Consider the following 24,713-nt stretch of genomic DNA (forward strand, 5'->3'; position numbering starts at 1 on the left):
TGGAGTTTCTCTACTGTACATCCCTTTGGAAATTACAAGCCCTCTGTGGGAGCTAGTAGTGCAGTCCCATCATTCTAGCATGTCAAGCGTTTAATAATAGGCATTGCATTTGCTGGAGATTGTGATGCACGATACAGTTAGTGAAAAACACTGATGTAGGGTAATCCAATCCCAGGACATAAAGACCTCAACGCGGTGAGCTGAAAGCTCTTTTCCCATTTTTCTTTTATCCTTTTTCTGTAGAGACAGTTCTTTTGTGAATTTGACTGCTTTTTCTTGTGGATGGGGCTATACATCCTTGTCTCTGTGTTTGGACTGTTTCCAGGCTTGCCTCCTTGGGGTTCTGCTTGTATGTTCTCATAGATTCTCCTCTTGATTTCCTTCAGGTCCTTGACCTCATTGAAGTGTTCCTTGTGAAACAGCCTGAAAGTCCGCTTGTCTTTGACATTATTGAGCCCTTGACCGCAATCATTGAAGAAACCCCAAGCTCTCACTCAGACCAGCAGGAGCAAGACTTCCTCCGCAAGACTGCAGACATCTTCAAGTCAGTGTTTACATTCTCCCAATGTTGATCGTTTAGTTCTTTCTCTCTCCTGTATGCTGTAGTAATTATGCCGCAGTAAGATCCTCTGCTGCTGTGACCTAAAAGAAGGAAAGAAAGGAATTGGAACCGTATGCTGTTCCTGCGCTGATAATTTAAGATTGAACTGAATGGGGACCAGCAGCTGCCAGACAGGAGCTTTGGGTTCTCAGAGAGCAGCCTGGGATTTAATTCTAAATTTGTTTGGCCCTGTTACTTTGTCCATATGGTTGAGGATGAATTGACCGTGAATAGGGTGGGAGTGTGGGAAGCAGGTATGCTGAAACACACCTCACGACTGCTGCAACGAGTGGTCTTGGGTGCATCTCTGCAGTATTTTAACAATGACTTAGCTTCTGTTTGTTGAGAGTTGTAGGCCCTGGTGACCTGCTCCCATGTGACAAAGTGAATTTACCACTGTTAGCAAACATGAGGCTTATTAAACTAATGTAGGAGGCCTGGTCAGGAATTTATGCCACTGTAATTCAGTGGTGCTCCTCATTGGAAAAAGATCTACACCATTCAACTCATTGAGCATGTTCCACGCTATAGAGTTTCCTCTCTGTCGGAATCTCTAAGACCACCGGAGCTCTGGACACTTGTTTGGGACAGTGGGTTTAATTAACATGTCTGCCTTTTGACTTCCTCTATACGTTCACAGTCAAGTAGATCTTGTCATTGCAATGCCGCCTTAATATCCATAATTTCCTGTGACTTCCACCTCTCCACCCCATCCCCCACCATTCCTTCCCGCTCTAAACGAAAGATCTGTTCTCCTGCAGGAATCAGCTGTGCAAAGCTAAGCACTATTGCCGAGACATCTCTGAGGTGAAGGAGGACCTGCACGAGTTGATGGAGCGATTGCTAAATCAAGCCTGCCATCAGCCAGACTCCTCGGTATCGCTTTACTGTTTCAGGTACAACGTGTCGAAGAAAAACTGCCTGAGTCAGGCTTCATGGGGGCACGCACTGCTCAGGGTTTCCAAAGCAGGATATGGGGAGGGGGATCTATTACATTAGCGCACAGTTTCAGACATTACTAATAGAGAAAGTGGATTTGGTTTTCATGTGAATTTTTTAAAAATAAAATCTAAGAATGCAAAACTTACTTTGAATCTTTGCTGTGCATGGCTGCACAGAAAGGAAGATGTGCATTTATGTAGCACCTTTTGCCACCACAGGCTGCCCCAAAGCACTTCACAACTAATTGAGTATAGTTACGGTTGTAATGTAGAAAACGCAGCTGGTAATTTGCACACAGCAATGAGGTGTATTTACCAGATTATCTGTTTTTGTGATGTTGGTTGAGGGATAAATATTGGCCAGGACAAGGGTGAACTCCCCTGCTGTTTTACACCCATCTGCGAGGGCAGATAAGGTCTCAGTTTAACATCTCATTTGGAAGGCACCCCCAGCAGTGCAGCACACTCAGTACAGCACTCAGCTTGTGTACAAGTCTGCAGTGGGATTTGAGTCTGTGACCTTCTGATGTTAGTGCTACTCTGAACCATGGTAAACAGAGTAGAAAAGATTGATCTCCAGTCAGTGATGTGTTAGCTGTTTTCAACAGGGTAGGTTATCAGACTGACAGCTAGCCTCAGTACCCCTAGGTTAGGAATGGGGACATTGGCTGGCATTCCTGCTCCTGATCTCGGTGATGCCCCTGTGATCAGCCTGTCATTATTCACAAGCGAGGCACCTACATGGTTAATCGTTGTTTGGGATTTTGGGGACCACCTGAGGCAGGGATCAGGGATGGGACAAAATTGGCGCAGAAACAAATGGAGCTGTTTTCATGTAAATGTGCCTGCAATGATAAGCAATAGAAATAAGGTGTGATGTAGTCAGTCCACCCAGGGAAGTACATAATGTATCCAAGTAAAGTGGATATAGAGGACGGAGGTTAATGGAGAGTGTGTACCCTTTGTAAAGTCATATGTTCTGCTCTTTTTTGGATATTTCCCTCATAAATTTCTGTGTACACATATGCTGTTCTTGTTGTGTACTTACCCCTTCTTTCAGTGGTGGCACTCAAATCCCTCCTTTAGTCTGTTTCTTTTAACATAAGCTGTTACCTTTGTTCGGCGGGTAGCACTTCTGAATCAGAAGGTTGTGGGTTCGAGTCTCGTCCTAGGACGGGAGTACATCAAAACTGGCATTTGAGTAGGATGCTGAGAGAATGCTGCACTGTCATTGGGATGAGACGTTAAACCAAGGCTCCAACTGCTCTCTTGGGTGGATGTAAAAGATTCCATGATACTGTTTAAAAAAGAGCAGGGGGTTTCTCCCTGCAGTCCTGGTCAATATATATCTCTCAACCAACATCACTATGACAGCTCATCCATCTCCATAGTGTTTGCGGATCCTTGGCCTCAGCAATGAGTTTGAGTGTCTGTGTGTACATATGAACAAGGAGCAGGAGTAGGCTATTCAGCCCCCCAAGCTGACTCCGCCATTTAAGAAGACCATGGCTGATCTGATAATAACCTCAAATCTGCATCCCGCCTACCCCGATAACCAATCACCCCCTTGCTTACCAAGAACCTATCCACCTCGGCCTTAAAAATATCCAAAGACTCTGCTTCCACCACCTTTTCAGGAAGGGAGTTCCAAAGACTCACGACCCTCTTGAAAGAAAATTTCGCCTCATCTCTGTTTTAAATGGGCAACCCCTTATTTTTATGCAGGGAGCCTTAGTTCTAGATTCTCCCACGAGAGGAAACATCCTCTCCATATCCACCCTGTCAAGACCCCTCAGGATTTTATATGCTTGTCAAGTCGCCTCTTACTCTTAACCTGTCCAACCTTTCATAGAGTCACAGAGGTCTACAGCACAGAAAAAGGCCCTTCAGCCCATCGGGTCTGCGCTGGTCAAGCAAGTACCTAACTATTCTAATCCCCTTTTCCAGTTCTAGGCCCAAACGCTTGTATGCTATGGCATCGCAAGTGCACATCCAAATGCTTCTTAAATGTTATGAGGGTTTCTGCCTCTACCAACCTTTCAGGCAAAGTTCCAGATTCCTACCACCCTCTGGGTGAAAATATTCTTCCTCACATCCCCTCTAAACCTCCTGCCCTTTACCTTAAATCTATGCCCCCTGGTTATTGATCCCTCCACTAAGGGGAAATGTTCCTCCCTGTCTACCCTATCTATGCCCACCCATTTCAGGTGTTCGTCTGGTAAACCTCTGAACTGCTTCCAACACATTTAGATACTTCCTTAAATAAGGCAGTCAATACTGTACACAATACTCCACTAGGGTCTCACTAGTGCCCTGTACAACTGAAGCATAACCTCCCTATTTTTGTGTTCAATACCTCTTGCAATAAATGATAACATTCTATTAGCTTTCCCAGTTACTTGCTGTACCTGCATTCTAGCCTTTTTCAATTCATGCCCTAAGACTCCCAGATCCCTTTGCATTTCAGAGCTCTACAATCTCTCACCATTTAGATAATGTGCTTCTTTTTTATTCTTCCTGCCGAAATGGGCAATTTCACATTTTCCTACATTACATTACACTCCTTTCGCAAGATCTTTGCCCACTCAGCCTATCTATATCTTTTTGTAACCTCCTTTTGTCCTCTTCACAACTTACTTTCCTACCTGTCTTTATGTCATCAGCAAATTTGGGAACCATCCCATCCAACTCCTCATCCAAGTCATTTATATAAATCGTGAACCATTGAGGTCCCAGCAGCACTGATCCCTATGGCACGTCACTCATTGCATCTTGCCAAACTGAAAACGACCCATTTATGCCTACTCTCTGCTTCCTGTTAGCCAGCCAATCTCCTATCCTTGCCAGTATGCTTCTGCCTATACCATGAGCTTTTAATTTACGCAATAACCTTTGATGTGGCACTTTATCAAATGCCTTCTGGCATGTGTGTGTGTGCATGCACGCATGTGCGCGCATATGTGTGTGTTCTATATATCTTGCCCTTAAAAAGCCTGGCTGCTTTCAGCCCATGTCCCAAATATGTGAACTTGGCCACTTGACTTTCATTACCCCTGTCTCCCAAGCCTAGTGTTTGGCTGAATATCCCAAAAGCCATGAGCTGGGTTTTCTGGATTTGGTTTTCCAGGGTTGGCGGTGACATTTCATTCCTTGGCTCGTCCACAGGTGATGAGAAAGTTGAAATGAGGTGGTTTCCTGGGGCTGGCTGTTCCTAATCATCTCATTATCTTTGTTTGGCAGTGGAGCACTTTATCTCTTCAGAGTTCTGAAAGGAAATCTGACTGAACCTGCAGCAGCTGACGCAAGCAAAGAGGAGGCAGTGCAAGAGCAAAGTTCGCAAACTCAAACTATACAGGTAGGTGGACCAGGCTGGGCAGTGGTGAACTGGAGAACCGGATTCGCAACCTGTGACATTGTAATGATGACTGCAGTGACTTATTGGATTTGTGCCATGACACTCAGTACAAACAGTAAGAATCCATTGAGGATTCTAATGCTGTCGGTCATTTACTTGCTTAAAAGAATGATTTACGTGTAAGTAGTAAACCTGCTTGTTTCGGTTTCAAAAAATAACGGCATTAAAATGAGGTATGTCAAGTGTTGTAGAAAGAACATATTTCCTGTTCTGCACCCAAAATTGACACAACCAGGTAGCGTGTACCTGAGAGTGAAAATCAACTGAAAGAGAAAATCTCCTCCGCCCCAAAAATGTGCCTCAGTTCAAGTACAATCCTCACTGAATCTGTGTGTGAATGATTCCTTTTCTCAACATCAGCCTCATTGTTTCACCACTGTAGCTCGGGCCAAGTAGCTGGCCCCAAGACTTCCCTGACTCGTTATTGCTGCAGATAATGGATAGAAGAAGCTTTCTTGCCAGTTCTGGGTGTGTTCAAGCACTTGCCTTGCAGGACAGTGCACGAAACCACTGTGCTACCAGCACCTCCAAATTGGTATTTAATAATAACTTAATCTGAGACCCCAACTTCCGCACACAAAAATGCAAGTATGAAGTATTGGTGTTCGAGTTTGGTATCGGGTTGAAGAATTTTGATAACCTCCAGATATTCATTTATTTTTCACTCGCACATGTTTCCTCTTGGTGCCCCATGTCCTCTTACCCTCCACCCCTCTGTCAGTGATTAATTGTCTAGAATGTGAAACACTGATAGCTCCCTCAGTTAAATCTCACAAAGGTGTTGATAGTCCAGAGCCAAACTATTTGCTGTCTTAGTCCCCCTTCTCCAGCCTACTCCCTGCTTGTTTCTTCCATCCTCCCTACACCCTGCCTCACTCATTATTTTCCAAATCTCTCTAGTTTCCTTGTGCAGCCCTCAGGCTTTACCTTATCATTTGCTCTGCTCAATCCTGCTGGGATCCATTTTTGGGCACTCACATTGCTCCTTCTCAATAAAGAACTGCTGACTAGTAGTGTCACAGTACTCTCGAATTTGATGTTGTAATTCTCATTCTCATCCTTTACTGTAAATATATCTAACTTATAATTTTCACTGTAATATCAAATCAGAGGCTTAATATATAGCCTGTAATTTTCATTTTGCAGCTGCCTGCCTGCACAGATGTAAGTTGTATGGTTTTCAAGTGATGAAATGCTCTTTTTTTTGTTTTGGACAGGCTCAGGCTACACATGTGCGGTGGGAGATCTCTCTCAGTCCTGTAACAGGCTGAGTGGTGTCTGAAGCAGGCTGATTTAGTCAATCTGCTTTTTTTTTTGTTGTTTTTCACCAAATGATTGTCACGCATTTAATTTGAGGCCTGATTATGCGCTGACTGTTTCATTTTCTCTTCCCAAGCCTTATCCCAAGTGGCTAATCGATGACTGACTGTCCATCCAAGCCTGGGGTGGTGTCGCAGTCTCTATCTCCCTCCATTCGGAGGGGGGAGAGCAAGGGGAGGTTGTTCAATTAATAAATCTGGTGGTCTGTGAGTGAGTGATGCCAAACTTCACTACACAGACAGCAATACATTTATGGCAGGTTCCTTCTGTAAATGAGCAGCAGTCGGCCGCTTGGATAAGCAGTGTTGCATGCTCCTCAGTACAGATCTAAAGTGGTGGGACACATAACAGATGGAAGGGAACTAAATATTCTGATCAACTCCCTGATGAATTTTGGGCCCAAAAGGCTAAATCACACAAAAACGACCGTACTGCCTTCAGTGCTGCTGACTTTAATAAAGAGATCACTAACGTGATAGGTGTGCAAGCTCTGCTGAACTGATCTTGCCTGCACAAACAATCATTGTGAAATTTGACCCAAAATCCTTTGGAAATGATGCAGCTCTGGCATTGTCTGGCTCACACCTGCTGTTCTGAGCAGATTGCACACTGGGGAGTGTGGAATACCCAGTCTGTTCCACGCATGAGTGACCAGGCCTTCCTCATCCTCCGTATTTCACTGCATATTAGCATCTATAAATAACAGAATGACTGATGGCGAGCAATAAGCTCTACACACTTCCAGTTGGCTTCAGGCCAGTCATAAGCCCTGTACTGGTTGGTTTGGGGCACTGTGCTTGTCTCTAGTCCGCCCCTCACCATCTGCCCCATTATGGGCGAGGGGAAGAGGATACACACATCTCCAGGCAGGGAGAAGACACACGGCCCTGCAAGGATGAGGGGAGTGGGTGCAAATTATCTCAGAAGCCAGCTATCTCTTTGGGGAAGGGAGGGAAAATGCGTTGTCTGCACTATTGTCAGTTCACTCAGCATCGGTGCTGAAGCACATTGGCTGGGGGAGGGGTGCAGATTTCGCAATGAACATTATGGAGTGTCAGGGAGAAAGAATAATACCACATGTGGTGGATGCAGTAAAAGATCCCCAAACAATTGCTATTTTCTTCCCCCATCAGATGCATGACATAAAATGAGTTTTAAAAAAATTAACTTGAATTTGCACCTCTCCTGTTTCCAGCACTGGCGGATCTGCAGCAATAGGAATGAAACCTTTTCTGTTTGTTGCAGGTTGATTCACTTGGTAGCCTGGATATCGTCAGAGTGACTGAAATCTACAAGAAAGCACTGTCTCTGTTTATGACCAAACGCAACTGTTCCCTCACTGGACCCATGTTCATCGATCTCTTCAGTCGTTTCCCAGTAAGTATCCGAGGGAGCTTGCCCAGCACTTTAAAGCAGGTTTTAAACGAGCTGCATTACAAATTATATCAAGAAGGAAATACCTGGATTTTATCTTCAGTGTTTCCTTCTGCTCCTCTACTGAAAGAACAGACGGTCGCTTACGGTACAGTTACACAAATTGAAACAGTCCGCCAGTATCTTGTCTGACTGCCCCTCGAGTTAGATTCAGGAACGAGTGTCATCATTAGCATCTCACCAAATCACTCCAGAGCTCAGTGCTGTCTGCCCTTGCACTCGGAGGCTGGGGTGTGTGGACTGTGATCAGGAGCAAGATGCAAGGCCGGTTGTAATGCCCCACAGTTGCGATAGCCTGTTCAATTCAGTACAGCAGCAGGTGCTACATTTGCCAGTTGGCTGGCCAGGTTGCCTGGAAAGCCCACTCTTTGTTTTTGAGAGAAAGCAGCCAGTATTGGCTGGCAGTTTTACATGGGGGACCTTGGAGCTGAGTCTGGTCCTGTCCTGGCCCCGGTCCAACAACCCTTTAATGCCTGGAGCAGGAACCCTGGTAGCCTGCCAACTGATTCATGAGAGCCTACCTACCCATGTGAGTCTATTAAAATCGGTGCATTTATTGACCTCTTGCACTGGACGGGGGCCAGCTCACTGCTGTTTTTGGAGGTCTCAACCTGTGAGGGATAACCCCTGATGCATGCTTCCTATTTTGTGGTGCAAGTAACCATTCGATTCTAGCTGTTGAGCTCTCTCCTTTCCCTACGTTGACACACTTTTGAATGTCAAAGTATTGCCTGTTTTGACTGTGTAAATACTCCATGTGATGTGTGAAGTGTAGGCATATCCCACAGGGAAACAGCTTCACGGCATGTTGCCAATCTGTGTGCTCAAGTTACACTCGAACTGCCTGTGATCATAAATTTAAACTTGAGCATCTTGCCTGGGGAAATCCCGAGTGATGAAAATGAACTTGCAGCAATTTTTGTAGAATGCACAGAGGGCAGATTGGGATAGTGAATGTTATTTACTGCAAAACTGCAGCCCTACTTCTCTCACTACAAACTCTTTAGAACATGAAATTGAACAGTTGTAGAATAGAAATGGTATGCAATTATAAAACCAAGCATTGAATGTAGGTTAGAGAAACCGGTGTCTGGGGTGTGGTGTCTAAAAATGTGTAAACTGCATTTTAACGTTCTCATGATTTCACCTCTGATCTCAGACATTCCTGGTTTAGTTACTCCTGTGACATCACATGCCTTTTATTAAGTACTAGCAACTCACCTTACAATCTGCAGCCCATGCTGAGCTGTGTGGTTACCTCACTGGTTATGATGTCAACCAGTTCCACTGTATGGCTTGTGTGTCCTGTACAAGATAGCTGTTCAGAGTGACTGTTTGGTGTGTGCGAGACCTGTAAAGTGCCCCTTTGTCCCAACGATACTCATTCTGTTACTCCCAGTGATTCTGCCGTGGCTGAGTTCATTAACATGGGTGATTTCTCCTCATCTGTTTCAGGTTATGTGCGGTCAGCTACTGCAGCCTGCTATCAAGTACATCACTGATGGAGTGCGGCAGCACCAGCAGGTAAAGAACCAGCTGCCCATGTCAACTCACATCACCAAACTTTTGCAGAAGGCACTCCAATCATGCTAGTTGCCTGGTTTCATCCTGGGAAGAGAGTAGAAGGAGGAATGTTCCTCACCGGAAGGTTGCTTTCTATAGCACTGTAGAATCTTGAGGCAGGTTGTGGCCATTCAGCCCATTGTGCCTATGTTGACCCTTTGTGAGCGAGATCAAACTAATCCCATTCGTCTGTTTTTTCCCTGTAGCCCTGCAAATTTCCCATTTAAAGTATACATCCAATTTAAAAGGTTTATTAAGTTACTATTGAATCTGTTTCCACCACCCTTTCGGGCAGTGCATTCCAAATCATCATAATTTGCTGTGTAAAACAATTTCTTCTCATTTTCCCCATTTATCCCTTTCCCATTTATCTTAATCCTGTGTCTTCTGGTTACTGCCCCTTCTGCATTCCCCTTCATGGTTTCATCAAAACCTCTCATAATTTTTTACCTTCCCTGTTCTAAAAAAAGCAATCCCAGTGTCTCTAACTCCTCCACACAACAAGTTCTTCACCTCTGATATGATTCTGGTAAATCTGCACTGTACCCTGTCCAAGGTTTTGATGTCCCTCCTCAAGTGAGGTGAAGTGATCGGAATTGGCCATAATACTATTGCTAAGGCTGAACCAGAGATATATAAAGGCATCGTAACTTTGTTTTTATTCTACTCAATGCCTTTATTAAACTCAGGCACCTGTATGCTTTTAATTAATTAATCTGTTGGATTAACATGATGAATATGCAGTTGAGTTTTTCACTTAGCGCAGTTCTCATTGCTGAGCGGCTTTCTTTGGCCACTGCTGCATTCTGGCAACTTTTCACTGCTGAATCGGTGTCACACACATTTACCATGGCTAGCCCTGCTGAGGAGTTTGACAGCTGGGCAGCAGGAAGCCTGTGCTTGTCGCAATAGGGCACTCCCGACTTCAAGCCATCTGGAATGCCAGTCTCGCCCAGCGTGAAGCCTGCTCCCCAGAGAACAGGATCTGGCATCCGTGGTGTTCAGGCTGTTGGCTCAGGCTTCTGCACATCTCACTCCAGTCTGCGCTGCAGCTGGTAAATTTGATTGCACAAACTCTGTAGGCTTCAATTTGTGAGGACTCTCAGACCTGAATAGTTTATTTACTCCAGTGTGGTATTGAGGGAGTGCTGCATTGTCGGAGGTGCCATCTTACAAGTGAAACAGTAAACCCCATCTGCCGACTGGGGTGAGTGTAGAAGACCCCGTGGCACTATTTCAAAGGAAAGGGGGGAAGTTCTCCCCAGTGTCCTGGCCAATACTTATCTGTCAATCAACGTCACAAAAAACAGATTAACTGGTTGTTATCATTTTGCTGTTTGTGGGAGTTTGCTGAATGCAAATTAGCTGCTGTGTTTGCTGCATTACAATGGTGACCACACTTCAAAAAGACCTCATTGGCTGTAAAACATTTTGAGACGTCTGGTGGTCGTGAAAAGTACTGCCTAAATGGAAGTTTTTCTTTATACAACCATTGCTACAGTTTGAAGAGAGGGACTTCAATTAGTTCATGGTCCCATGTTCCAGAGTGTAATCTGCACAATCATAAACAACAATCATAGCCAGGAGTACAATCCCTTAAAAGAGGGTGCCTCCCTATCAAAGTATTATGAGAATTTCTTTCATTTCCTCTCTTCATCGCTCATCTCCTGAGGGCATTCAGCTGCATTAGGATATGATTCTGCAGGTACCCCTCTGCCACCTTATCCCTCAACAGATAGCCAGTCTTCACATGGGAGCCTGCAGGCTGTTCAGCAGCAGAGGGCATCGCAGCTAAGTCCAGTTCTATCTTGTATACTTTCTAGCAGGAATTGGTGGGCAATGATTGGGTACAGAAACAGTCATTGGCACAATTTTTTTGTTGGGAATAATAAATTGGAAATGTACAGGGAGGGCTGTGACTACATTTGTAAAAGTATGCTTTAAGAAACACTGCAGTAACATTTGCAAAATGTGCTGTCACCCTTCATGAGGAGACCTCGAAATGGGTTGCCATCCCCTGGTTCATATAACTTGTGTTTCTTTACCCCATATCCATTAACTGTGCTGTTGTTATCCAAATCTGTGGCACTGTTCAGTCAAGGTAATCATTTCTCCACTAATTAGCTCCTATTTAGTCTGCATGACCCCACACCATGCTGAGCACATGCAAAGAGAATGCAGCTTTCTGCACCTCCATTGTCCTGACGTCTGACTATCTAACCAGACTTTGCTACATCACTGGTGTTTTCAACTCTGGTGTCCTGTGGTTTGAAATTGCTTGAGTGCTGTGATCATCCTGGATTAATGAACCCGCAACAAGAATTCAGACACTCCGCTCAGTGCAGCTGCCATAATGGGTTTCAGAAGGGCAGGCACTTGCAAAGGAGCTAGGGCAGGGGGTGGGTACTGTATTTATTTATCCATATTGGACAAGGCTACGTCTCATCATCTGACAGACTCCTTTCGTTATTCAACCCCTCTGTTGTAACACATCTAGGAAGGCTAAGTCTCAAATCATCTTTTATTGTACCCGACTGGTGTTAGTTAACCAAATACATTTTTGATAGTGACAAGGGAGGTGGTCTATTTAACTACATCCTTAGCTCCATGCAGCAGATGCTGGAGGGGCTCCCACTTTAGATACAGATCTGTCTTCCCAGGAGAAGATTGGAGGCTGAAGCCCCATGACTAATGGGCCATGTCCTGACAGAATCGAGAAACAGAGAGAGTGGGCCATTTTTCCAATCTTGACCGAACCCACCTGACTCTATGTCCTATGAATCCCCCCAGAACTAATGGCCATTCTAGCACCCCCCCCCAACCCCCGTATAATATGTTGGATAAAAACGTTAAGGCTTATTCTGTTTCTGGCACCACATAGCATTTTAGAATTAACCATCCCTGGTAATTACTGGGCGACATCAAAACTTTGACTTGTGAGCTTGCCTTGCCACTCATATACTGAAAATAGTTATTACCTTGCTGCAATTGTACCTTACCTCTCCAGCTGGGACAAAGCCAGGTATCCTTGTTGATCTCACATCATGCCATCTATTAAAATAATTTTGTTGATCCAGTCAATAAAATCAAGTTACCTTTCCCCCTCTCGATTTGTATCTTTAAAAAGATAAGTAATAGGAGCAGGAGTAGGTCATACATCCCCTCTAGTCTGCTCAAACATGGGTGACCTGATCTTGCCCTCAAATCTACCTGCCTGCCAGTTCCCCATAATGGACTCCCCTATCGTTCAAGAGGCCGTTACCCTCTCTGAGTCATTCACTTCCCAATCAGTTTGAGTCAGGGTGATAGGTGCTGGGGTCAAGAACACAGTGCATATGTGCATGTGTTTTTTGTGCCCAAACTCTTGATAACTATAATACTTCAGCGCCATCATCAGTGTTAGCATATTTACCTGGATAATTATTGGAGTGATGTTGTATGGAGTGTTAAGAGTCTGTGATCCAAATTCACTAATTGTATACTTGGATTTTTCTGGGTGCAGTCCAGTCACGCTATAAAATACCTGTGTTTGTGTGTGTTGTACTAAAGAATGTAGAGAGAACATGTGCAGTCATTATGTGTTGTGTGAAAGAGCAGCGTGAGAAAAATATGACTTCACTAAATCTGAAAACATTCCAGAGATATGTGCAGGCTGAGCTCACAGTCAGTTTAATATTTATAACCATGGCTGTGGCTTCTTTGCAGAACAAAGACTCTGCATCCTTGTACCTTAACCCTTCAATGTCTCCTACTACCTTGTTGACCTGAGCCTGTAATCTACTCTGACACTTCAGTGCAGTACTGTAGGAATGCTGCACTGCAGGAGGTACCAAGTTAGGACTTTAAACTGAAGGCCCATCAGCCTTCAGCTGGACATAAAGGATCCCATGGCACCAGTGTAGAAAAGTCTCTGTGCACTCAGCAGCATTTATTTCTAGACCTATTCAACGAAAAGTAAATGATGTGGCCCATTTATCTCATTGCTATTTGTGGGACCAAGCCATGTACAAGTTGGCTCCCATGTTTCTTGCAGTTAGGGTTGGGTAATAAATGCTGATCTTGCCAGTAATGCTCATACCCCAAGAACGAATGGAAAAAAAAAGTTTGAGGGAGGGGTTGGTGTAGGGATGAGAATGTGCAAGAATTGGTGGTCATTTTGGATGTTAAACTTACTCAGGATATATGACATCAGAACAGACCATTCAGCCCAACCAGTTCATGCCAGAATGTACCAGTTCTGAGATAAGACCTGTGAAGCATTAAGCAATCATCAAAGACTGGTTATGAAATAAAAACAGAAAATGCTGCTAATGCTTAGATCAGGCAGCATCTGTGGAGAGAGAAACAGCGTAAACATTTGAGGTCAGTGACTTTTCACCAGAACTGTGTAAGGTCACAGAACTGAAACATTAACTCTTATTTTTCTCTGCACAGATGCTGCCCGATCTAAGTATTTCCAGTATTTTCTGTTTTTATTTCAGATTCCCAGTATCTACAGTGTTGTACTTTTGTGGTTTTAAAGTAGCTCGCCTTTATGTTAGTGGTCCACTTATGAGTGAAATGAGCATTCCCCTCCCCACCAGCATCACTTTCCTGTTGTGGTTTCACATTTTTCTGCCACCTGTTGTGCTTAATCCAGATTTTTAAATCAGAAATTTTGGGTGATGGCAGACGTTGGTAGATCTGACCTTGCTGATCCCTAGCTACCCTTGAGAAAGATGGCAGTTGGCTATCTTGAACCACTGAACCTTGCGAAGATGCTCTCTCAGTGGTGTAAGGCAGGGAGGGTCCAGAATGTGAACAACAGTGAAGGCCATAACTCACATGAGTATACACTGCTTCAACACTCCAAGGTCAGGTATAGATATATATATAGGTATAGGTCAGGTCATTGACTTGAAATGCTAACCCTGTCTCTCGCCAGAGCCTGACCTGAGTATTTCCAGCATTTCTTGTTTCTATTTCAGGTATAGCCTGGCTTGAAAGCAGAGTAAACCTCCTTACAATGCAACTACACCTAACCTCCAAGAGCACCCCTCTTTATATGTACATTTAAGCTTTTTAACTAGCCACCCTGTAGCCTTTTATGAGTGAGCCTACTTGCTAGTGCCAAATTGGAGGTACCTTTATGCTGTATGCCTGTTGAGGACTAGATTGATTGTGCCCAATTTCATTTCAAGTAAGGCCCATTACATTAGGAGGCAGCAGGGTTACCCAGCTGCTCTAACCTGGATTCGAAGCCAGACCTGAGGTGAAAGGCCAATGGCCTGGACAGATAAAAGTCTAGCTAGTCCATCGAGCATATCCTAAACTGGCACATTGTTACTTCTGCCCAGGATCCATCTCCATTCAACTCACGCGCTCACCCACACATACAATATGCAAAAGGTAAAAGAGATAAACCTTGCAGGAGTTGAGCAGTCAGTCTTGGAGTCTTGTTAGAAACCATACACAAGAACCAGACTGAAATTCATTGTTGATAAAATATTAATTACCATTAGTGTAGAATTAAACAGCACTAAATGAATAACTCTTTCATTAAGGAATGCCAAGTTTAGAATGTGCTTCCTGTTCAAAAGGACTAAATCAGATTAAATCATCTGATGAAATCAAACGGGATGTGGGGGAAGATTATAGTTTTGCTTTGATAGTCAAAGGGGGAATTCCAATGATCTTATGAAAATGTCCTATTTGATTGCAGTCACATACAGACATGAAAGTGCACGTTATACTGTTCTGGAAGTGATATGCAGCATGGGATTTATTAAACTGTATATTTCCGATTCCTCTTTGAAGGCCCTGAATGCAATCAGTTACGTCTTGCATGAAGTCCCAGTGGGCATGAGCTCACTGCACAAAATTCCTGCTAGCGTTACTTGTCCTTGAATTTGCAGTTGAATTGCAACACTGCGTGGTATTCTTTACTGCAAATGGATATTGGAGTTTAGAGAAAGTGAAATAGATGATATGCTGGGGCCTTAGAGGTTCAAGATAAAGTGTGTTAGCATTTCATGTGTCTTTTCATTTAGCATCTGCTGTACAGTTTCAACCCATCAGGATCTATATTCCTAATTTTGGTAGTCCTTGCATGTAGTTGCATGTATTCTCTATTCATAAAGAGCACGGGCAGGTTTGGGCTGTTTTGCTGGAGAAAAATTCTGTTTAAATTACTGTAAAATTCAGGAAGCAATTTACAGCTTTACTTAACCGGATATTTGAAATGTGCAATTTGAAAGGAAAAAGCTGGAATCAGGTGTAACGGTATTACAGTTGAATAAAGGCAACTACAGAGGCATGAGGGAGTAGCTGGCCAGAATTGACTGGGAGATGAGCCTAGCAGGAAAGACAGTGGAACAGCAATGGCAGGAGTTTCTGGGAGTAATTTGGGAGACACAGCAAAAATTCATCCCTAGGAAGAAGAAGCATACTAAAGGGAGGACGAGGCAACCATGGCTGACAAGGGAAGTCAGGGACAGCATAAAAGCTAAAGAGAAAGCATACAATGCAGCGAAAAGCAGTGGGAAACCAGGGGATTGGGAAGCCTACAAAGACCAGCAGAGGACAACTAAAAAAGAAATAAGGAGGGAGAAGATTAAATATGAGGGTAAACTAGCCAGTAATATAAAAGAAGATTGCAAGAGTTTTTTTAGATATATAAAGGATAAGAGAGAGGCAAAAGTGGACATTGGGCCGCTGGAAAATGACGCTGGAGAAGTAGTAGTGGGGAACAAAGAAATGGCGGAGGAACTGAATAGGTACTTTGTGTCAGTCTTCACGGTGGAAGACACGAGTAACATCTCCAAAGTTCAAGAGAGTCAGGGGGCAGAGGTGAGTATGGTGGCCATTACCGAGGAGAAGGTGCTAGGAAAACTGAAAGGTCTGAAGGTGGATAAATCACCTGGACCAGATGGATTACACCCCAGAGTTCTGAAGGAGATAGCTGAAGAGATAGTGGAGGCGTTAGTGGTGATCTTTCAGGAAACACTAGAGTCAGGGAGGGTCCCAGAGGACTGGAAAATCGCTAATGTAACCCCCCTGTTTAAGAAGGGAGTGAGGCAAAAGACGGGAAATTACAGGCCGAGTAGCCTGACGTCGGTCGTTGGTAAGATTTTAGTCCATTATTAAGGATGAGATTTCAGAATACTTGGAAGTGCATGGTAAAATAGGACAAAGTCAGCATGGTTTCATCAAGGGGAGGTCATGCCTGACAAATCTGTTAGAATTCTTTGAGGAGGTAACGAGTAGGTTAGACAAAGGAGAGCCAATGGATGTTATCTACTTGGACTTCCAGAAGGCCTTTGACAAGGTGCCGCACAGGAGACTGCTCAGTACGATAAGAGCCCATGGTGTTAGAGGCAAGGTACTAGCATGGATAGAAGATTGGCTGTCTGGCAGGAGGCAGAGAGTTGGGATAAGGGGGTCCTTCTCAGGATGGCGGCCGGTGACTAGTGGAGTTCCGCAGGGGTTGGGACCACAACTTTTCACTTTATACATTAATGATCTAGATGAAGGAACTGAGGGCATCCTGGCTAAGTTTGCAGATGATACAAAGATAGGTGGAGGGACAGGTAGTATTGAGGCGGGGAGGCTGCAGAAGGATTTGGACAGGTTAGGAGAATGGGCAAAGAAGTGGCAGATGGAATACAACGTGGGGAAGTGTGAGGTCATGCACTTTGGTAGGAAGAATAGAGGCATAGACTATTTTCTAAATGGGAAGAGAATTCAGAAATCTGGAGTGCAAAGGGACGTCCTAGTCCAGGATTCTCTTAAGATTAACTTGCAGGTTGAGACGGTAGTTAGGAAGGCAAATGCAATGTTGGCATTTATTTCGAGAGGACTGGAATATAAAAGCAGGGATGTGCTGCTGAGGCTTTATAAGCCTCTGGTCAGACCACGTTTAGAATATTGTGAGCAATTTAGGGCCACGTATCTCAGGAAGGATGTGCTGGCCCTGGAGAGGGTCCAGAGGAGGTTCATAAGAATGATCCCAGGAATGAAAGGCTTAACATATAAGGAACGTTTGAGGACTCTGGGTCTATACTCGATGGAGTTTAGAAGGATGAGGAGGGGATCTGATTGAAACTTACAGAATACTGAAAGGCCTGGATAGAGTGGACATGGGGAAGATGTTTCCATTAGTAGGAGAGACTAGGACCCGACGGCACAGCTTCAGAGTAAAGGGAAGACCTTTTAGAACAGAGATGAGGAGAAACTTCTTTAGCCAGAGAGTGGTGAATCTATGGAATTCATTGCCACAGAAGGCTGTTGAGGCCAGGTCATTGAGTGTATTTAAGACCGAGATAGATAGGTTCTTGATTGGTAAGGGGATCAAAGGTTACGGGGAGAAGGCGGGAGAATGGGGTTGAGAAACTTATCAGCCATGATTGAATGGTGGAGCAGACTCAATGGGCCAAATGACCTAATTTCTGCTCCTATGTCTTATGATCTTATATGCTGTTCACACACCTGTACAAATGAACTCTTGCCACCTTGTATGAATGTAGAGCTATGAGCTGTGTACTCATTAAAATAGATGGACCATATTTGGTTTGTTTTATATTCTGTCTTTCCTGAAGGTGCTTTTTAGAACTTAATGGGTACCTTATGCAATTAACTTCTGAAAACATTTTGCTATATTGAACTGCATAATATCCTCCTTTGACATTTCGGACGCATTCAAAACATTTCCGACCACAAGCGGTTGATTATTCCTTGTCATCTCATTGAGTATTGATGAGAGTTGATGATTCTCGTGCTAGGTGACGCTTTGCCTACTTGCTCGGTCTCTGAATTGGTCTGATCATGAATAGGCCCTGCAGGTGACAGCTGGTCAGAGGCTGGGACTAATACAGGATTAATTCAGCCTTCTGGCCATTAAAGGTCAGTTTTAGGCTGCTTTGTGGTTAGATTTAACACCTAAATGTGTATGTAAAGCTTGCATAATAATCCTATTAATAGGGGGATTTGTACGGTGTTGTGATATTGGGGCAGGGGAGTCGTGGCATGGTTAGAGCTTTGGTGTGTTATTGGGTGTGAATTTTATTTTAATATCATTGTGCTCGTAGCTCTTAAATGTACTCGGCGTATAAGGTTGATCTGTTTACCCTTAAGAGAAGGGTGGGGAAGTAATAAAGTGTTTTGAGACATCTGTTGGTTGTGAAAGATGCTATATAAATGCAAGTCCTTCTACATTAGAATTCTCCCACACAGAATTCGTGATATTTTTCTACATTGTAAGGAGGATTCTTTGCTTGAAGCTATTATATAAAAACAGAAAACACATTCCCAGTAAAGTGTTCTGAAAAACAGCGTCTCACATAGCTTGAAGAGCATTTGCTAATCATGAATGCATCTTTGCTGGAAAACACAATTTCTTTCTCTGCCATCCTTTGTAGTAAGTGAATGAATTGGAGGGAAAGATTACACAACCAGTCTCACGCTATATAGATTCTAAACAAAACTAATTCCAAATTTTCGATGCTAATTTTTACATTAAAATGTAACTCATCAGTTGTTGCCTACAGGTCTTTTAATGGAAAGTATCAGTTCCATGGTCCCTAATAACTAAAATACCTGAGAACTAATGGTTTCTGACTATCATGGGACACAGAAAGTTCTACCGAGGAAGGCAGCTCATTGAAATGAATATGTAGCGGTTTCACTACACCTACAGCTGTCATCTCATTCTTCCTCTCCCTCCTGTTCATCTTGTGACCTTTCCTGTTCTATAGTTTCATGAGCGCAGGTAGAAGTATTAATGATAGGATGGGTGAGTGTGAAAAACCGGACACTCATTTTGCATGAGTCATTGGCAGGATTAGTTTCTGGTGGCGTGAGATCTGCACTGATAGGCTGCTTCTGGGATACAGATTGTGCCTTTAATCAAAATCCGCCATGTCACAGTTGAGGATCAATTTGAAATTCTTTGCTTCTGACAATCTTTGGCAGCAAACTTTCAAACTCTTTCGAGTTATCAACAGTCACAGATTGCAACTCTTTTGAGCACAATCACAGTTCTTGGTTTCCAGGAGTGGGACATGAACCCACAACCCTCTGATTCAAAGGCGAGGGTGCTATGAACTGAGCCACAGCTGTCCTCTCTAATCCTAAAACCCTTCCATTTGTGGCAACTGTTAAAATGGGTGGAACTTAATTGGAAGCATTGTTAAAATAGTTTGCTGTATTGCTTGGTGGTTGATGAGCAATTGATGGTTTCAAGCAGACAGGTTGGGAAGTGTGCCAAAAGTTGGTGTTTATATTTAGCTTTGTTTCACTGGCACACCTTGACTTACAAATGAGGCTGAGTTAAGTCCATTCAAATTAGGGACCTTGATGTGGTAACTAGAAAAGCATTTAGTACTGTGTGTCTAGTAATTCATTAATACTGGAATGTGCCCTGTCAATACAGTTTTAACATCACTTAATAACATCCTTCAGACCTATCTGTCTGGTTCTTCATTCACATGAGTTTGCTCTTCAACCTTCTTGACCGGAGACATATTTCCCTGATCCCGTTCTCTTCCTGCAATCCCACATTTGCCGATTTGTTTCTTTCGCTCTGAGTCTTTGAGGATCCTTTGCCATTAAAAGGAAAAAAAGACTTGCATTTATTTAGCGCCCTTCATGGCCTCAGGTTGCCCTAAAGTGCCTTATAGCCAATTAAGCACTTTTGAAATGTAGTCAATGTTGTAATATATGAAACATCAGCAAGCTTTTACAAGGAAGGGGGTGAAAGGTAATGGTGGTAGGTGGGAATGTGGAGTAGAGGTTACAATCAGAACAGCCATGATCTCATTGAATGGTGGAGCAGGCTCAAAGAGCTGAGTGACCTATTCCTCCTAATTCGTATGTATATTCATAAGTACAAACAGCAGTGTGATAATTGGGGGATTTTCAATGCTGGTTGAAGGATGAATATTAACTTGAACACTGCAGAGATCCACCCTGTTTCTCTTCAAAATAGTGCCGTGGAATCATTGGCATTCACCTGAGAGGGCAGGGGGGCCTCAGTGCAGGCTCATCCGAAAAACAGTGTAGTATTCCCTCAGTAATGCACTGGAGTGTGAACCTGGATTTTGTACTGAAGTCTCGGAGCACCTGTGTACTGTAGCCCAAAACTGAACAGTACGACTGTGTAGCTGGTACAATTTTGTGTCTCTCCTAACATTATTCTTGTGATAAGATATTAGTTTCCATAAACAGATGATAAGATATTAGTTTCCATAAACAGATCAGTGACTCTCTTAAACTGGAACTTGCACTCTTGTACGTGACATGAATGAAATAGTCAAACAGTTAACATTTCTGTACAACAGGTTTGGGCACTAGATCCCCTTGTCAGTGGTTCACTTCAAAGGGCAGGAATAAAATAATTCATTGTCCAATTGTTCCGTTCAAGCTAAACAATAATGTATTTGGGGGAGATGCTGGAGCAGTGGTAATGTCACTGGACTAGTAATCCAGTGGCCCAGGCTAATGCTCTGGGGAAATAAAAACAGAAAATGCTGGAAAACCTCAACAGGCCTGACAGGATCTGTGGAGAGAGAAACAGAGTCAACATTTCAAGTTCGTATGACCCTTCAGAGCTAAAGAGAAGCAGAAATGTGATGAAATTTATACTGTTTAAAGGGGAGTGGAGTAGGTGAAGCTGGATAGAAGGCCAGCGATAGGTGGGGGCTGAGGAGAGATTGACAAATGATGTCATGGACACAAGACAAAGGGAGTGTTAATGGTAGTGGTAAGGGCTAAAGAAGGTGCTGCTAGTGGCATAAAGGTAAGAAAGCACAATGTGTTAACAGGAAAACAAGGATCAGCACTCTGTGAAAGTACAACATGGAACAAGTAGCAGCTGGCCCTTTTGGGGGATGGGGTGGGGTGAGGGGCAGTGGTTGGGGAAAAAAGGATAGAAAAGGGATAAAAGGGGGGTAAAAAGGGGATAAAACAATGAATAATTGAATAAAAATAAGTAGATAAAAAATAAAACTAAATTTTAAGAAAGGGATTAAAAAAGAGGTGAATATAAAGGAGAGAGTTCATGGTCTGAAGTTGTTGAACTCAATGAAGTCCGGAAGGCTGCAAAGTGCCTAGTCGGAAGGTGCGGCGCTGTTCCTCCAGTTTGCGTTGAGCTTCACTGGAACATTGCAGCAGGCCAAGGACGGACATGAGAGCAGGGTGGTGTGTTGAAATGGCAAGCGACAGGGAGGTATGGGTCATGCTTGTGGACAGACCGAAAGTGTTCCACAAAGCGGTCACCCAGTCTGCGTTTGGTCTCTCCAATGTAGAGGAAACCGTATTGGGAGCAGCGAATGCAGTAGACTAAATTGAGGGAAGTGCAAGTGAAATTCTGCTTCACTTGAAAGGAGCGTTTGGGCCCTTGGACGGTGAAGAGAGAAGGAGCTAAAGGGGCAGGTGTTGCACCTTCTGCGATTGCATGGGAAGGTGCCGTGGGAAGGGGATAAGGTGTTGGGGGTGATAGAGGAGTGGACCAGGGTGTCCTGGGCGGAACGGTCCCTGTGGAATGCTGTCGGGGGAGGGGTGGAGGGGAAGATGTATTTCATTTATTCATTGTTTTATCCCCTTTTTAATCCCCTCTTTTTATCCCTTTCTCTGTCCTTTTTTCCTCCAACCACCACCCCCTCCCCCCACCCCACCCAAAAGGGCCACCTGTTACTTTTTCCTGTTGTTCTTTCACAGAGTGCTGACTCTTGTTCTGCTATTTACACATTATGCTTTCTTACCTTTATGCCACCATCAGCACCTTCTTTAACCCTTACCACTATCATTAACACTCCCTTTGTCCTTTTGTCCATGACATCTCTGTCAATCTTTCCTTAGCCCCCACCTATCGCTCACCTTCTATCCAGCTTCACCTGCTCCACCACACTTAAACAGTATAAAATTCATTACATTTCATCACATTTCTACTTCTCTTTATCTCTGAAGAAGTCATGTGGACTCGAAACGTTAACTCTGTTTCTCTCTCTACTGATGCTGTCAGACTTGCTGAGTTTTCCCAGCATTTTCTGTTTTTATTTCAGATATCCAGCATCCGCAGTATTTTGCTTTTATCTTAATGCTCGCGGGACATGGGCTCAAATCCCACAACAGGAGCTGATGAAATTTAAATTAATTAATATAAATTGAATGAATTAATCTGGAATTGAAAGCTATTCTCAGTAACGATGGTCATGAAAATATCATTGATTTTCGTAAAAACACATCAGACTCACCACTGTGTTCTTTAAGGATGAAAATCTGCCATCCTTACCTGGTGGTTACCAGCAATGTGGTTTTACCTTAACTGCCATCTGAAATAGCCTAGCAAGCCATTCAGTTGTACAGAACTGTTACCATATGGACTGTAGCGGTTCAAGAAGGCGGCTCACCAATACCTTCTTGAGGTCATTTAGGGATGGGCACCAAATGCTGGTTTAGCCAGCAACACCCATATCCCATGAAAGAATAAAAAAAATCAGACACATACAGCAGGAAACTTAATTGTGCAAAGGCCTGAGAAACACAGATTGAATCAGTTTGGATTCGCAAGAATTTAAATAACTTTTTCAGAATGTATTTCTTATATCAACCAATAGCTGTCTGCCTTTAGATTACAGAAAAGGCTGGAGTATTTAAGTGGGTTACTGAATACCTAAACTATTAATTAAACTTCATCAAAGGTGCAATGAAGCATGGAATAACATGGCAAAATTTTGTTCACACCTCATCTAGACAGTGTAGACTTCATTTATGCTATGACTAGGCTTAATTTGTTAGCTCTAGGCTGAAACATAGAAACTAGGAGCAGGAGTAGGTCATTTGGCCCCTCGAGCCTGCTCCGCCATTCATCATGATCACGGCTGATCGTCCAACTCAATAGCCTGCTCTCGCTTTCTCCCCATATCCTTTGATCCCTTTTGCCCCAAGAGCTGTATCTAACTCCTTCTTGAAAACATACAATGTTTTGGCCTCAACTACTTTCTGTGGTAGCGAATTCCAAAGGCTCACCACACTCTGGGTAAAGAAATTTCTCCTCATCTCAGTCCTAAATGGTCTACCCCATATCCTCAGACTGTGACCCCTGGTTCTGGACTCCCCCACCATCGGGAACATCCTTCCCGCATCTACCCTGTCTCGTCCTGTTAGAATTTTATAGGTTTCTATGAGATCCCCTCTCATTCTTCTGAACTTCAGCGAATATAATCCTAACCGATTCAATCTCTCCTCATATGTCAGTCCCGCCATCCCAGGAACCAGTCTGGTAAACCTTTGCTGCACTCCCTCTATATCAAGAACATCCTTCCTCAGATAAGGAGACCAAAACTGCACACAATATTCCAGGTGCGGTCTCACCAAGGCCCTGTATAGTTGCAGCAAGACATCCCTGCTCCTGTACTCGAATCCTCTCACTATGAAGGCCAATGTACCACTTGCCTTCTTTACCGCCTGCTGCATCTGCATGCATACCTTCAGCGACTGGTGTACGAGGACACCCAGGTCTCGTTGCACATTGACATCCTACCTGTTGCACATTGAAATTTTTTCAAGTGTCTTGTCATTGGCTGCTATTTTACAGGCAGCAACTTCCATGTAACTTAGCAGGGAAAGACTTCCCTGTTTTAGCTATTTCAAAAACATATTTGTCCTGTACCTCTGTGAATCCATACAAAAAAATATGCTACAGAAATGTAAAACAAAAACAGAATTACCTGGAAAAACTCAGCAGGTCTGGCAGCATCGGTGGAGAAGAAATCAGTTGACGTTTCGAGTCCTCACGACCCTTCGGCAGAACTGAAGTATAGTTAGGAGAGAGGTGAAATATAAGCTGGTCTAAGGTGGGGGGCGGGGGGAGAGAGAAGTTGAGGGTGGGGTGGTTGTGGGGATAAGCAAGCAGTGATAGGAGACAATCAAAAGATGTCACAGACAAAAGGATCAAAGAGGTGTTGAAGGTGGTGATATTATCTAAGAAAAGTGCTAATTAAGAATGGAAGGCAGGATACTCAAGGTACAGCTCTAGTGGGGGTGGGGTGGAAAGACTAACAAAGTTTTAGTTTTAGATTTAAAAATAATGGAAATAGGTGGGAAAAGAAGAATCTATATAAATTATTGAAAAAAAAGGGGGAGGGGGAAGAAACGGGGTGGGGATGGGGAGTTTAAGATCTAAAGTTGTTGAATTCAATATTCAGCCCGGAAGGCTGTAAAGTGCCTAGTCGGAAGATGAGGTGCTGTTCCTCCAGTTTGCGTTGGGCTTCACTGGAACAATGCAGCAAGCCAAGGACAGACATGTGGGCAAGAGAACAGGGTGGAGTGTTAAAATGGCAAGCGACAGGGAGGTTTGGGTCTTTCTTGCGGACTAATGTTCCTGCCTGAACCATGACTGCTTCCAGCACATGAGAGCACTCATGAACTGGCCCATCTGTCCCACCACTTCACTGCTGTAGCT

At 43.7% G+C, this 24,713-nt stretch overlaps 1 protein-coding gene across 1 annotated transcript in view; it reads left to right on the plus strand.

Moving 5' to 3' along the window:
* mybbp1a (MYB binding protein (P160) 1a) overlaps window positions 1-24,713 on the plus strand; it is a 90,128-nt gene that overhangs the window by 54,818 nt on the left and 10,597 nt on the right. The window contains 5 exon segments of the mRNA XM_078548235.1: window positions 387-544; window positions 1,363-1,497; window positions 4,783-4,897; window positions 7,523-7,654; window positions 9,167-9,235. Of these exon segments, the coding sequence (XP_078404361.1) occupies window positions 387-544; window positions 1,363-1,497; window positions 4,783-4,897; window positions 7,523-7,654; window positions 9,167-9,235 (609 nt within the window).

This window comes from Cetorhinus maximus, chromosome 9, assembly GCF_964194155.1.
Source record: "Cetorhinus maximus chromosome 9, sCetMax3.hap1.1, whole genome shotgun sequence".
Classification (NCBI taxonomy): Eukaryota; Metazoa; Chordata; class Chondrichthyes; order Lamniformes; family Cetorhinidae; genus Cetorhinus; species Cetorhinus maximus.